At 37.3% G+C, this 12,768-nt stretch overlaps 3 protein-coding genes across 5 annotated transcripts; 1 reads left to right on the top strand and 2 right to left on the bottom strand.

The window, feature by feature from the left end:
• Window positions 1–4,139: 4,139 nt before the first annotated feature.
• On the bottom strand, window positions 4,140–5,197 carry LOC117633082 (osmotin-like protein). Its single transcript, XM_034366759.1, has one exon. It carries the CDS (start codon window positions 5,136–5,138, stop codon window positions 4,386–4,388), a length of 753 nt encoding a protein of 250 aa, XP_034222650.1. The 5' UTR covers window positions 5,139–5,197; the 3' UTR covers window positions 4,140–4,385.
• A 1,536-nt stretch (window positions 5,198–6,733) lies between these two features.
• On the top strand, window positions 6,734–9,683 carry LOC117632830 (putative pentatricopeptide repeat-containing protein At1g12700, mitochondrial). Of its 3 annotated transcripts, XM_034366426.1 has the most exons (3): window positions 6,734–8,843; window positions 8,964–9,144; window positions 9,373–9,683. In XM_034366426.1, exon 1 carries the CDS (start codon window positions 6,933–6,935, stop codon window positions 8,763–8,765), a length of 1,833 nt encoding a protein of 610 aa, XP_034222317.1. In that variant the 5' UTR covers window positions 6,734–6,932; the 3' UTR covers window positions 8,766–8,843; window positions 8,964–9,144; window positions 9,373–9,683. The 3 variants fall into 3 exon arrangements, with proteins under 3 accessions (XP_034222317.1, XP_034222316.1, XP_034222318.1); XM_034366425.1 differs by having other exon boundaries at window positions 8,964–9,683; XM_034366427.1 differs by having other exon boundaries at window positions 6,734–8,852; window positions 8,964–9,683.
• On the bottom strand, window positions 9,379–12,056 carry LOC117632831 (carbonic anhydrase 2-like). The gene is made up of 9 exons (XM_034366428.1): window positions 11,985–12,056; window positions 11,608–11,784; window positions 11,396–11,444; window positions 10,991–11,063; window positions 10,289–10,332; window positions 10,148–10,201; window positions 9,930–10,015; window positions 9,668–9,779; window positions 9,379–9,565 (listed from the first exon to the last, which is right to left on the bottom strand). The coding sequence occupies exons 1-9, from the start codon at window positions 12,041–12,043 to the stop codon at window positions 9,392–9,394; spliced, it is 828 nt and encodes a 275-aa protein (XP_034222319.1). The 5' UTR covers window positions 12,044–12,056; the 3' UTR covers window positions 9,379–9,391.
• Between the last annotated feature and the right edge of the window lie 712 nt (window positions 12,057–12,768).

The following is a 12,768-nucleotide window of genomic DNA, read 5'->3' as shown; positions in this document are numbered from 1 at the left end:
ATCCTTTACATTTGTATGTCTTTGATTTGAAAGTTGAGAGGTTTTTCTGTCTTTTTTGGAAAAACTTTGGCTTTTTCCAAAAGTGAAAGTTTTTTTATGGGCAAAACCTAAATTTACTAAAAGAAAAATGAGTGACTTCTCGTCTCTTAGAGCACTTCCATCCATTTGTCATGATAAAAGTTAATGGCTGTTATTATTTACATAAATAGTGACAGTCCTTGCAAAAGGCTTGTGGTGTTTTCACTCATTACTATGGCAATTCAAGAGTAACTACTATTCACATGAGATATGAGTAGATAAATTTATATAGAGTTTTGGTGTAGAAAGTGAAGAATATGACTAAGTATTTATTTTTAAAAATTCTGAAATTTTTAGTATTTCTTTAGATTTTTTTATTTTTTTTCGTTGCAGCAAACCCAAGCAACAGCCTAGGCTGTTCTTGCCTTCAAGCCTACCCAGTTGCCCGAGCCGCATTTGAACACTGGAACCTCTGCCTGGGCTTGGGCTCCCTCCTGCCCTAGCCACAGCCTTCCGTTGGAAGTGCTTTTAGCACTCTTGTTCCTCTTTCGGGAAAGATTCTCAAATCTCTTTTTTTCCTTTTTCTTTTTTGAAATTCTCAAATCTCTTAATGTGAATATGTTGTACCGTACTCTTATTATGTTTGTTAAAACGACAGTGTTTTAAGTTTACAATCAAACGCTTGGATATATATTTGAATTTTGAAATATCATATAATGAAAAGCTCATATAAGCAGAGTGACTCTCTTGGGATCGATACTTTAGTGGCATGCTTACTAATCTCTAATCGGATTATGAGGAATTGAATTGAGGAGAATTAGATTCCGAAAGCCTATTGAAGTTGTCTTACTAAACAATATGGAATTGGGGTAGGAGTGGTATTAATTACTAAAATGTCATCATTGTTGTGTTAAAGAATATGACAAATTTGAAATTTGAAAATTTTTGTGAGGATATAATGGGTAAAAAAAATATGAATTCCTAATGGGTTAGGTCTCCGGGAATTAGAATACCACCTCTCATCCAAGAATTTAATTCCTCCAAAATCAGGAATTCAATTTTTACTTTTGTGTGGCACTTACTTTTTAATTCCTTGATGTTAAGTAAACACATGAATCCTCCATAATTGGAATTCAGTTCCTGATTCGAATTCCAATTCATGATTATTAAACACACCATATGTCATTTTGACGTCTTTAATTGTACTATTGAAGTTTATCTAATGAAGTTTCTCTTTGATCAAAAAACAAATATAAGCACAATGGCAGATCCAAAAAGTTTCAGCAACACTTCGCTGACAACGCATAAGGTCGTGGATTGCGGCAACACCCCGACAACAAGGGAAGATGAGGGGTATGGGTTGAGGGTTGTGGTTAGGTATGAGGAGAGAATAATATAAGTTGGAGTTTTGGGGAATGAATATCGAGTGGGCATGGGGAGAAGAAAATAAATTTTTTAATTATTTTAATCTTTGTCATTTTGAGCCAGGTTATTAAAAAAAAATTGTGAAGGTCATAACGACGTTGTTTTGCCCAGTTCTTTATCAAAATAATGATTAAAAAAATGTGCAGCATCTGCTGTTGAAATAGGGGAGCTCTTTGGAGCTTCTCGTCAAACAAGTGGTGGGCATTCCTCCAAGGGGTCGAACAAGTAACACAACAATACCTTAACAACCATTTTCATGACGTCCAAGGGTGGATCTGTCACTCTATAAGCGCCTTTATTATATCATACATTTGGATATTTCCCACTCCCCTTTTTCTCCATTTACACTCCATTTTGCTTTTTAATACCTTTCAATCAATTTTGTTCTTTTGTGTTCTTTCTCTTTCCTATTCTACCATCACCTTACATTAAAGTTTTGATATGGGTACTCAATCAATGAGAGTGAACAAAACCTACGCTTTTGAAATTCTCGATCATCACTGTAACACAACAATAAAACCCAAGCTTTTGGATTCCCTACAGACTTGGAATGCCCCGAATTTTTTCTATGAGAAGAATTTGTTTTCCATTTTTTCTTTCTCTTCAATCCCTGGTTGTTTGTACTTTCTAAGAAGGTACCCAAACAAAATGAATGTATGAAATGATCTCATATGAAACAAAGATAACTCCATTAATGTGAATTTGAAACTCATAGTCTCAAACTCAGTTTCATTTTTCGAAATTATGAGAAGTCAATTCATGTCCACAAGTTCATCAATTTCATTCAATATCCACTTTCCGAAAGGTTATGACGGAGAAGAACATAAAAAAGAAAATGTAAAAATGTGTAGTTAGATGCATTTTTGTTTCTTTGTGACCACCTAAAATTTGTTTCCTTTAAAAAAAAACAAAAACAAAAAGTATGGATGCAAGGTTTATTCATGTGGCATGAGTTTTTGCAGGTGGGCCATGTAATTTTGCCTAGACAAATATAAGTGTTAATTATTTCTTTACTCGATTAAAGGAAAAAAAAACCTGAAAATGGAGTGTAAGTAGGAAAATTAAGTATAAAGAAAAAGAAATAATATAAAAGTGAAGGAAAAAGAAATTAATGTAGGGTTAAAGGTAGAATGGGAAAGAGAAAGAAAAAAAATGAATAAATTGATTAAAAAATATTAAAAATAAAAAAGGAGTGTAAGTGAAGAACTTGAGAGTGAGAAAATCAACTCCCTTTTTTAATTGTGCCATAAGACTTAGGTTAATGAATTTCAAAAATTTTCCTAATAATAGTACTTTCTTTTTACTTCCACGATTTTCTTATATATTCAAATTGAAAAATATAATAGTACTTTCTTTTTCACAACTATTGCTGATAATATATTTTTATGAGTAACGTACACTTCGACAATACTAGTGCTCGAAATAGTTGTTAGCGTTCGTTAAGATCAAGCCTTGAAAGAATTCAATTAATTATACAACTATCTCGACCCTTGATTCTTAAGCTTTATACCCCACCCCCCCCCCCCCCCCCCCCCAAAAAAAAAAAAAAAAGAAACCCACTAATTAAGTCAGTATGTTATTGGTCGTCAAGAATAGCAAAACAGTGCTATCTCCATGATAAGTAAGTTTTTTTTCGTTGCTTAGACCCCACATATGATTGGACTATTCCAAACTCACATTTTAGTCGTTGAAGCAAGGTATTGGGTCAAAATTATCCAATCACAGTCCATATCATTCATTTATGAGGTCAAATAAGTGAATACTAGAATGTCAATATCAAAAGTTTGAATGTCCCATCTCATGAGAGGCCCAACTAGGTAGCAACAAACCAAGGCTTAGACTGAGCCTCAAATTTTCGGGTGGGCGTGGGCCTGACCCGACCCGACCCGATCCGACCCAGTGAGTTGTCCAGATTCTTCAACTTTCTTCTTCCGAGGTTCAAAAGTTGAAATCGGCCGGAAACAAGGTAAAGGTGGAGAGAAAGAATGGCAGTCGAATAAAGCAAAAGGTTACGCACATTTACACGTGACAGCACAGTGATACATGATTGCATGTAAAAAGAAGCAAAAAGATTTGTGTGGCTGACAATGCATTTTCTTCCTCTCATGCCTGCTCCTTCTCCCATCAGATATTCCTCAGAGATTCGCTTTCCTTTTAATAGTGCATGTACTAGTCCAACTTCTTTTCTTTTTATACGCAAATCACTACTGTCTCTACTTTCTTTTACTTTGCTCTGTTTTTTATGAATCTGGATTTGCTTCTTATCACTGTCTCTATAAAACTCCATTATTTAATAGTAGTATATTTTAAACACGTGTTATAATATAAGTAAATATTTATTGATATTATTTCATAAAAATAAAAAAAATAAACTATTTTATCGTAATATTCTATAATTTCTCGTACTCATATTTATTGATATTATTTCATAAAAATGAGAAAAATAAGCTATTTTAACCACTCGTATCGTAATATTCTATAATTTCTCGTACTCATGCAAATTAAACTTCATTATCTTGGTTTCATTGATTTTCTTCGCACTAGAGAGAGACAATCACACCGCGGAGCAACAAAGTTTTCTCTATCTGTCATACTTTAAGTAAAAGTTGTTAATTCTTGTGCATGGATGACTGTTTTTATGTACGCGTCGTTTGATTTGAGATTTAGATAGATTTTAATAATAGCTAGTAAGCAAAAGCCAAAGCAAAATATATTTAATTCTGTATTTCTTCACGCAAAAAAGACAAGTGTTTTCATGAGAATATACTTCCTTTTCTGTACCAACACAACACTAATTGCATATTCATTGCAAAACCAGCCCCAAACATCACACAAATTACACAACCAAAACAAACAACCCCTAAACTTAATTTATTTGCATATTCAAACCAACCCAGAACCAAGACAACAACACGTTGAAGTGGAACCATCTCTCTCTCTCTCTAGTGACAAAAGATGACCTTGAGCTCGTGTGGCGACGAGCACTGGTGCATGAGCGTGGGGCTGTCGTGAGCAAAAGTAAACGTGGCAGGACACGCGCGCTTGAAAAACTCCGAGTAACTCGACGCCCGACACGTCTGCGGGCTGTTGTAGTGGTTCCGACAGCACAGCTCGTCCGTACGGAACGCCTCGCAGGCGCTCTTGCACGCCACCACGCCGGGGTGCGACGTCACCCTCAGCCTCTCGGGACACGTGGCGAGCAGATCGGCCTTGCAGCCTACCACGGGGCACACTCCGTGGCCCTCGTGCGGGGTGATGGTCAAGGGGACGTTGAAGCCGTCGACGAGGCTGACGCCGTATGAGAAGAGGTCGTTGGGCCCGTGGTGGAGGCTGACCTGCGCTAGCGTGGCAGGGGCGGCCCCGCCGGCTCCGTTGCACTCGAGGCGGCCACCGCAGTCGCCGGTGAGGCAGGAGAAGTGGTTTTGGGTCTGGGTGCAGTGGGTGCGGGCCCAGATCCGACCAGACCAGGGCTGGGTCGGGGTGGGGAAGGAGCGGTGGGAGAGGGCGGGGAGGTAGAAGCCGCCGCGCTCGAGGACGGGGTGGCCGGAGTTGGGCTGGATGCCGGGCCAGAGGGGGAAGGGGCAGTTGTTGACCAGAGTCAAAAAGGGTGCAGGGGAAGTGGCGTGGGCGAGAGAGCAGAGGATCAGGAATGTAGTGAGGAGGAGAGTGAGGGAGTTGTGGTAAGAGGAAACCATTGTTTTTTGTTTGTGAATGAGTGTGTGTGTGAGAAGGGAAGGGTTTTACCTGGGTTTTATAGAGGAAGATACACCTATGGGATGGGAGCATGGCTGTGGAAGAGGGAGTCGAAAAGACGGAATTGCCCTTGGGTTCGGTGTGTCAGACAGTAGGTGTGGCTTTACGTGAAAAAAGAAAGGCATAAGCATGCTTTTTGGATTTTGTACTTATAGCCAGGTATTCATACATACGCTAGAGACAGGATCCCGCTTGGCCTACAATACAAACACACAGTGGTTTTCAAATTTGAGTTCACATCTAAAAAGGAGATGAAAGAGGAGAGGGGTGAAATGGAACTTTGCCAAGTGTAAAGGCAATTAAAATCTCCTTTAATTTGTGATTAAAAATATGTGGTTTTATTTTACATTTTTTAAATAATTATCAACTGTTAATGCAAATGAATATTACAATGAATAACGGTTACTATGCACGAGCAATTTGCTAATAGAACTCAAACATTTCTTCGCTTTGCAATGGGTGGAATCTGACTTTACGGTGAGCTATATTTTTTTGTAAACGGTCTCCCCGGCCTAATCACTGCGACCGTGAGCATTTGATATACAAATAGAGTTCATCCTCGCATGATTCCTATCAACATATATTTCCCTATATTATCGAAGATAATAATTGTTGGCCGACATTCAAATAGAGTTGGAGTTTTTGAGAATGGTGGTAACAAGAGAAAAGAAAAGTGATGATGTTATTCGAACTTCCGCATCTTATTTTAGAAAGAAATGTCTTGTGAAGTGAGTACTGCATGTGACATAGGGTACGTACTTTGACAGACAAAGCGGTGTCGTTTTATGGGGAGAGAGGCCCCAGAGGGAGCAGAGTGCATGCGGTTACTTCGAGGTGGACGGTCACGTCACGACAAACACGTTGGGTACGTAAGTGGATAAGCAGCAGCATCCACAGAGCCGCTGCTCTGAACTGTCTCCACCTTTGTGAGAAAAGAAAAGAGCATCCAATTTTTTCCTTCCCTTTTTGAACTTGATAACCATCAACATTTTTAATAATAAGATTTTTAGATTCTCTTCCATATCTCACCTCTTGCATTCTTTTATGGGGTATATCAAAATAATAAATATAAAAGAGTTGCGTTTTTGGGGTGCCCAATTTTATTTTGCATCTGGTGTACCCTAGCCCATTATGATATATTTATAATTTATAAAGAGCTCATTTGATAAAGAATGAAGGTAAAACGTAACTTCAGCAGACTTGTTGTCTAGAGACTTTCTTAGAGATGCTCATAGAATATAAATATACAAATATTGATTGGATGCCGGAGAGTTTCGAGCCTCTACCAGTGGAGGTGAAAAAGCCTAACCAACTGAGACATACCCCACTTTTGAAATACCGATAAAATTATATCAAAACAACTAGTTGATTTTTCTTGTTTATTAAACTAAACTAATGCATTTATTAGTAGTCTAATTTTCTCTTGCAAAGTAATTAATTTCACATGATCCCTTTGCAAATTACCAATTTGCGGTTCTTTATAAATCCGAAGAAAGAAACGCCCAAGCATATCAAAAGTTCAAAAAGACATATAAATCACATAGAGCGCGGCAAGCAGAGCACATACATATTGGCTGCTGTTCACTCTCAAGTTTTTCTTCCAACTCTGCTATTATTGGAGAGAGTGCCTGGGTATTTTTCAATTCATCAAAGAAGAAAAGAGAGTTGAGCTTTCCTTCCCCAGTTATCTTTGCTGCTATCTTTGAAGGTTGGCTGAGACTCATTGACTCACAGAGATGCTGAAGATGATGATGCGAACAAATGCTGCTGCTTCTTCTTATTGCAGCAGCAGCAGCAGAGGTATGCCTTGTCTTCACCCTAACTCCACTGTTGTTTTCGTCAACAATTACTTTGCTTTCTTCTCTCGCTCTCAAGCTTCTAAAGCAAAAAATTCTAGAAGAAGAAGAACCCAAATAGACCAGCTAGCGAAAGACTTCCCCAAAATCACAAATGTTGAGGATGCTCTCAATGTGTTTGATAGAATGCTTCAATTGCGTCCCCTGCCTCCACTTTTTCGTTTTACTCAAGTCTTGTGCCTAGTTGCGAGATTGAAACAGTATTCGACGGTCATCTCGTCATATAACCAAATGGCTGTGTCGGGAATGGTACCTGATGTTTATGTTCTGAACATTCTCATTAATTGTTTTTGTCATTTGAACCAAATGGGGTCTAGTTTTTCTGTCTTGGGAAAATTATTCAAACTTGGTTTTGAACCAAGTGTCTCTACCGTCAACACTCTAATCAACGGCTTTCTTCTCGAGAATAGAGTGGTTGAGGCAGCTGGAATTTTCAATAAAATGATCAAGGCAGGTAATTGTCAGCCTAATGCTATTACTTTCGGCACGCTAGTCAAAGGCCTTTGCATGAAAGGCAACAATGGTGCTGCTATTCAGTTGCTGAGGAAAATGGAGGAAAGAGCTTTCAAGATTGACCTTGTTGTCTATAACACGATTATCGACAGTCTTTGTAAAGATACACTACTTGTTGATGCATTGAACCTCTTCTCAGAAATGATAAGCAGGGGTATTGCCCCAGACGTCAGGACCTATACAGCGTTGATTCAGGGAGCTTGCAAAGTAGGCAAGTGGAAAGAAGCTACAAGGTTGTTGAAAGAAATGGAGAGTAAAAATATTTTTCCAAATGTGCACACCTTCACTGTCTTGGTAGACACACTTTGCAAGGAGGGCATGGTTGTGGAAGCAGAAGGTGTGGTCGAAATGATGATTCAAAGGGATATGGAACCTAATGTGGTTACGTACAGTTCACTTATGAATGGTTACTGTTTGCAAGGAGAAATGGACAAGGCGAAAAAGGTTTTTGAACTAATGCTTAGCAAGGGGTCCATGGTTAATGGTTTTAGTTATGCCATATTGATAAATGGATACTGTAACCAGAAAAAAATCGATGAGGCCAGGATGCTTTTTCTGGATATGTCTCGTATGGGACTGGTTCAAGACAACATTATTTGTAACATTATTGTGGACGGTTTTTGCAAAGTGGGTAGAATACAGGATGCACAAAAGGTGTTCTTTGAGATGCAGACTTCAGGCCAGCTTCCAGATGTTATAACTTATACTGTTCTACTGGATGGCCTGTGTAAAAACCGACAACTTTCTAAAGCAATGCAATTGTTTCGAGAGATGGAAGGCAAGAAGTTGGATATTGATATTAAGATTTACAGCATTCTTATTAATGGTTTGTGCATAGCTGGAAAAATTAAATCTGCAAGGGATCTCTTTTGTGGTTTATCATCAAAAGGACTTCAACCTGATGTAGTGACATACAATGTAATGATTAATGGACTCTGTCTCGGTGGCCTAACAAGTGAAGCAGAAGAGTTGCTTATTGAAATGGAAGAGAAAGGGTGCTCTCCAAATGATCGGACCTATAACACGATTATCCGAGGGCTTATCAATAACAATGAGACATCAAGGGCGATGGTACTTATTCGACAAATGGTGGAGAAGGGTTTCTCTGCAGATGCGTCAACAATGGAATTGATAGTAAATTTATTGTGCAAAGATGAAGTCGATCCTGCTTTGTTGCCATTGATAAGAAAATCATTGTGAAATTTATATCCATCTGTGGACAATGAAATTTGAAACTGCTGCACCTTTGACAACGATGAAGTTATTATATTATACCTGGTATGCCTGGTATTCTCTCTAACTCCACTGTTATTGTTTTCGTCAACAATTACTTTAGCTTTGCCTTTTGTGTTGTTATTCCTATTATCATTCAATAAACTTGAGATTTCGTATTTTCAGGTAAATCCCAGTGTTTATATATTCTTTATTCATTACGCTGAAACACCAAACAAACATTTCGTGGAAGGAGTAGAAGCCATCTATTATTCGTGGAACTGCATCAGTAGAAGAATTGACCCCTTGTTACTCTGTCGTTAGCTTCTCAATCAAAGCTGCAAATTGCAATGGCCACAACATCAAGGTCATCACCATCCCATGCATTATATTTTAAGCTATGTAAAGAATGTAACACTCATAGAATTTATTTCAATCCTGGCAGCAATTCTTATTACCACACTTTTCTTAAATAAAAAATTGACAACAATTACAATTAAATAAAAAATTGAAATTTTATTATATAAAAAAAAAGAAGGTACATATAAAGAATGAATGGAGGTCCTGTGCTTTATTTGTTATCACTTATTCACAGAGCTCCCAGAAGCATGCAGTTAAGAAGATTGAATGATGATTGGGTCTGAAATGGTGGACTGAAGCTCCCAAAGCTCAAAAATTCCATTTACAAAGTCATAGTAGCCACCCCTCAGTGCTAGGGTTTTGTCTGAGACTGCCTTCTGAACATATGGGTAAGTTTGTAGGTTTCTCAGTGACAAATTTACTGCTTCCTGCATAAACATTAATTTATTAATTTAATTAACATAAGAAGATCATGTTGAGTAAGATTTAATTATGAATTTCATTTTGGGGTTGGGGGTGCTTTGGCTTACCCTTGCACAACTTTCACATTGTTCTTCAAAATCTGCACTTCCACCCTCTGCTTCTGCTATAACCTTAGCCTTGGCAGGTAAACCAATTTTCATCCATTCATCTATAAATTCACTGCAAATTTCAATCCAATGGATGCAAAATCAGTAGCATATCTTAATGATTTTAGTCGTCGAATTTCGCCACTTGTTTGATTCTTAATCTGAGCTAATCAAAAGTATGTTTAGGTTTTAAGCTACAACTTTTGTATGTCAGAAAACTTACAAGGGAGTAGAACCATTTTCTGGATGAGACATCAGCCTCTTGATCCCGCCACAACGACTATGTCCCATGACCAAAATATTTTCTACCTGTAAAATTGTCTCTCCTTGTTAATTAGCATCAATAAATTTGATAAACAGTAGTATTAATATTTAATCAAACAAAACTCAAATTTGATTTTTTTTTTTTTTAAAAAAAAAAAGATATTTGAAATGTTTTACCCCTAGTTCTTCAATAGCATATTCTATGGTTGCTCCAACTCCTGAGTGTTTCAGCTGTGAAGCGGATAACAAATATTAGCAAGAATTAATTTAAGTAACAAAAATTATTTTTTTGAAATTTGATTATAGTATTAATTAAACCTGGTCAAAGGCAGGAACCATGTTAGCGATATTGCGAACCATAAGAGCAGCTCCACTGATGGAGCCCAGCCCGAGGCAAGGGCAGAAAAAAAAAAAAAAAGTCCCTCCAGCGTGCAGCCCAAGCCCGAGTTTGGTGTGGGACCCACCAACTCGGGCCAGCCCGAAGGCCAAACCAGCCCCAGGTCCAAAACTCGGTTGCTGACGTCACGCTGACGTCAGCTTGCTACAGTATCGCTACAGTACCCGCAGTGCTACAGTACCCGCTACAGTACCACTAAAAGTCCACGTGTCGCACTCTGAGCTCTCCGATCAGATTTTTTTTCTCCAATCCAACGGCAGCCAATTTTTGTGCAATAAAAAAATGAAAAAAATTGAATTTTAAAAAAAAAAATACCAAAAAAATACTCTTTTTTTTTTTTTTTCTATAAATACCAAAATTTTTTCCGATTGAGATATGAATTTTATAATAAATATTGATATGTACGAACCCAAAAATATTATCCGAAAATATTATCTAAATTAATTATTTTTATTAAAACATTTGTGAAAAAAACAAAAAAATGAATAGTAATTGCCCTTAGCTAGGGCAACGGGTGGAGACACAATTTACTATTTGCAAGGGCAAGCACTATTCACGTGAATAGTGCTTGCCCTAGCTCCACCCTTGCCATGGCTAAAGGCAAATGGGTGGAGTTGCTCTAAAGGCTTCCCCGGGTTGGAAATGAAGGATATGAGAGGGGCACACTCGGGAGTCTGAGCATGCAAATACCATAAACTGCATATTGGAGTTTAGCAAAAGAAAGTTAGAATAAAAATATCATAGAGTTAGAGCTTTATGATTGCAAATACATTGAGGTTAATTTTGTCATTTTTGTATATATATTTTTAAAAATAAAAATTATTATTTTTTTGGATCAACAATCAACGAAAATGAGTTTTGTGAAAATAATTTGAAATCTCAAAGGGCATTGGTGTAATATTTGAAACCGCAGTCGTTTTTTAAAAATACCGAAAACCTGTTAGTGTAAATAAATTTTAGAAATAAAATAAAGTTTGATTAATATACATATACTTAATTGATCTTTAAATAGTATGGGCTATGTATACCTTGGGGCTTTGTTCTTGGGCCAGCTCCTTTACCAAATGTGGATGTTTCCTGCAAAGGTTACCCCAAAATGAAAATATTATTTGCTTGCATTACTAATTTATTAAACATTTAGCATTTGAAAGGAATAAAAGTTTCAAAAATAGTTAAGAGAGACCCAGCTCCATCAAATAGCAGCAGCAGCAAGAACAACAACAAAATAATGCCATCTTACTCGAAATAGTTGGTCTTGAAGTACTTGAACCCATCTGTAATTCTTTCAACTGGGTCATCAGAAGAACCGAGCGGCCTGGGTAGCCAAGCCGGTCCGGTCTGCCCGGTCCATTGCATCTCAACGGTTATGTTATCAATCTTGGCTGCAGCCACATCGTCCAGGTACTCTTCCTTCTCACTGCAACCAAGTTACCATTTCATCAGCACATGCATAAATTAAGATACACACATTGGTGACTGAATTTTATCGAAGTCAATAATGATATTTGTTACAAAAGAGTTGGTGATTTTATCAGAAGTACTTGAAATAGACTTTTTCTACTGCTTTCAATAATGCAGTTGTCTTAGAGCAAGAGATTTTGAATAAAGTATGGGAACCTGAGAAACAACTTCAAGAGATTTTGAATGGCAGCATCAGATAACTGGCTAGTAGTCATTTTGTCTACTTTCTTTCTTTCTGCAAATGCAAATAATCACAAATATTAGACACAAGAAAATAATATTGCATATATGCTTAAAATTTTAAAAGTCCAAGCCTCCTAGCTTTAGTAGCTAGTTTTAATCTAATTTAAAGTACGGAGAAGGGGATTTGAATTTGAGTGCATAGTGGGAAGCACATCCGTAGACATGGGCATACAGATAAAGGTATTTGAAATAACACTGTTGAGTTAAAAGAAAATTAGAGCAATTAATGTAATCATAATAATGTGACAATCACAGCATTGTGAAATGAATTGCAAGAAATAGATGGCGAAAGCTCTATACATTTTCAAGAATCTTGATATGTACGAATTTAAGTGGAATTTGCAGTATGCTAATTGCTACACAATGACTTGCACATCTTTGCAGCCTCTATTTATAAGCAAGGCCTAAGTACTTTTTAAATCCTAATCTTTGAGTTTCTCATTTTGTTGACTGTTTATTTTTGGACAAATCCTAGTCTCTGTCAATATTGTACCACGAATCCAGCGGGAGGAGGACCTTGATATACTAAAATTATGGTAAAATAAATATACAAAGAAGACTTAACTCCACCAAACCCCCTATATAATACTACTAGTACCTTTGTTTAAACACCATTTTAGTAGCTCGAGGGACGCGGTAAAATTAAGTTAGACTTGTTGGTTTGTGTATATATACCCACAAGAAAAACGCATACATA

The sequence above is a fragment of the Prunus dulcis genome, chromosome 6 (genome assembly GCF_902201215.1).
Source record: "Prunus dulcis chromosome 6, ALMONDv2, whole genome shotgun sequence".
Lineage (NCBI taxonomy): Eukaryota > Viridiplantae > Streptophyta > Magnoliopsida > Rosales > Rosaceae > Prunus > Prunus dulcis.
The sequence above is the reverse complement of the archived record's forward strand: the minus strand, read 5'-3'. Positions and strand labels throughout refer to the sequence as shown.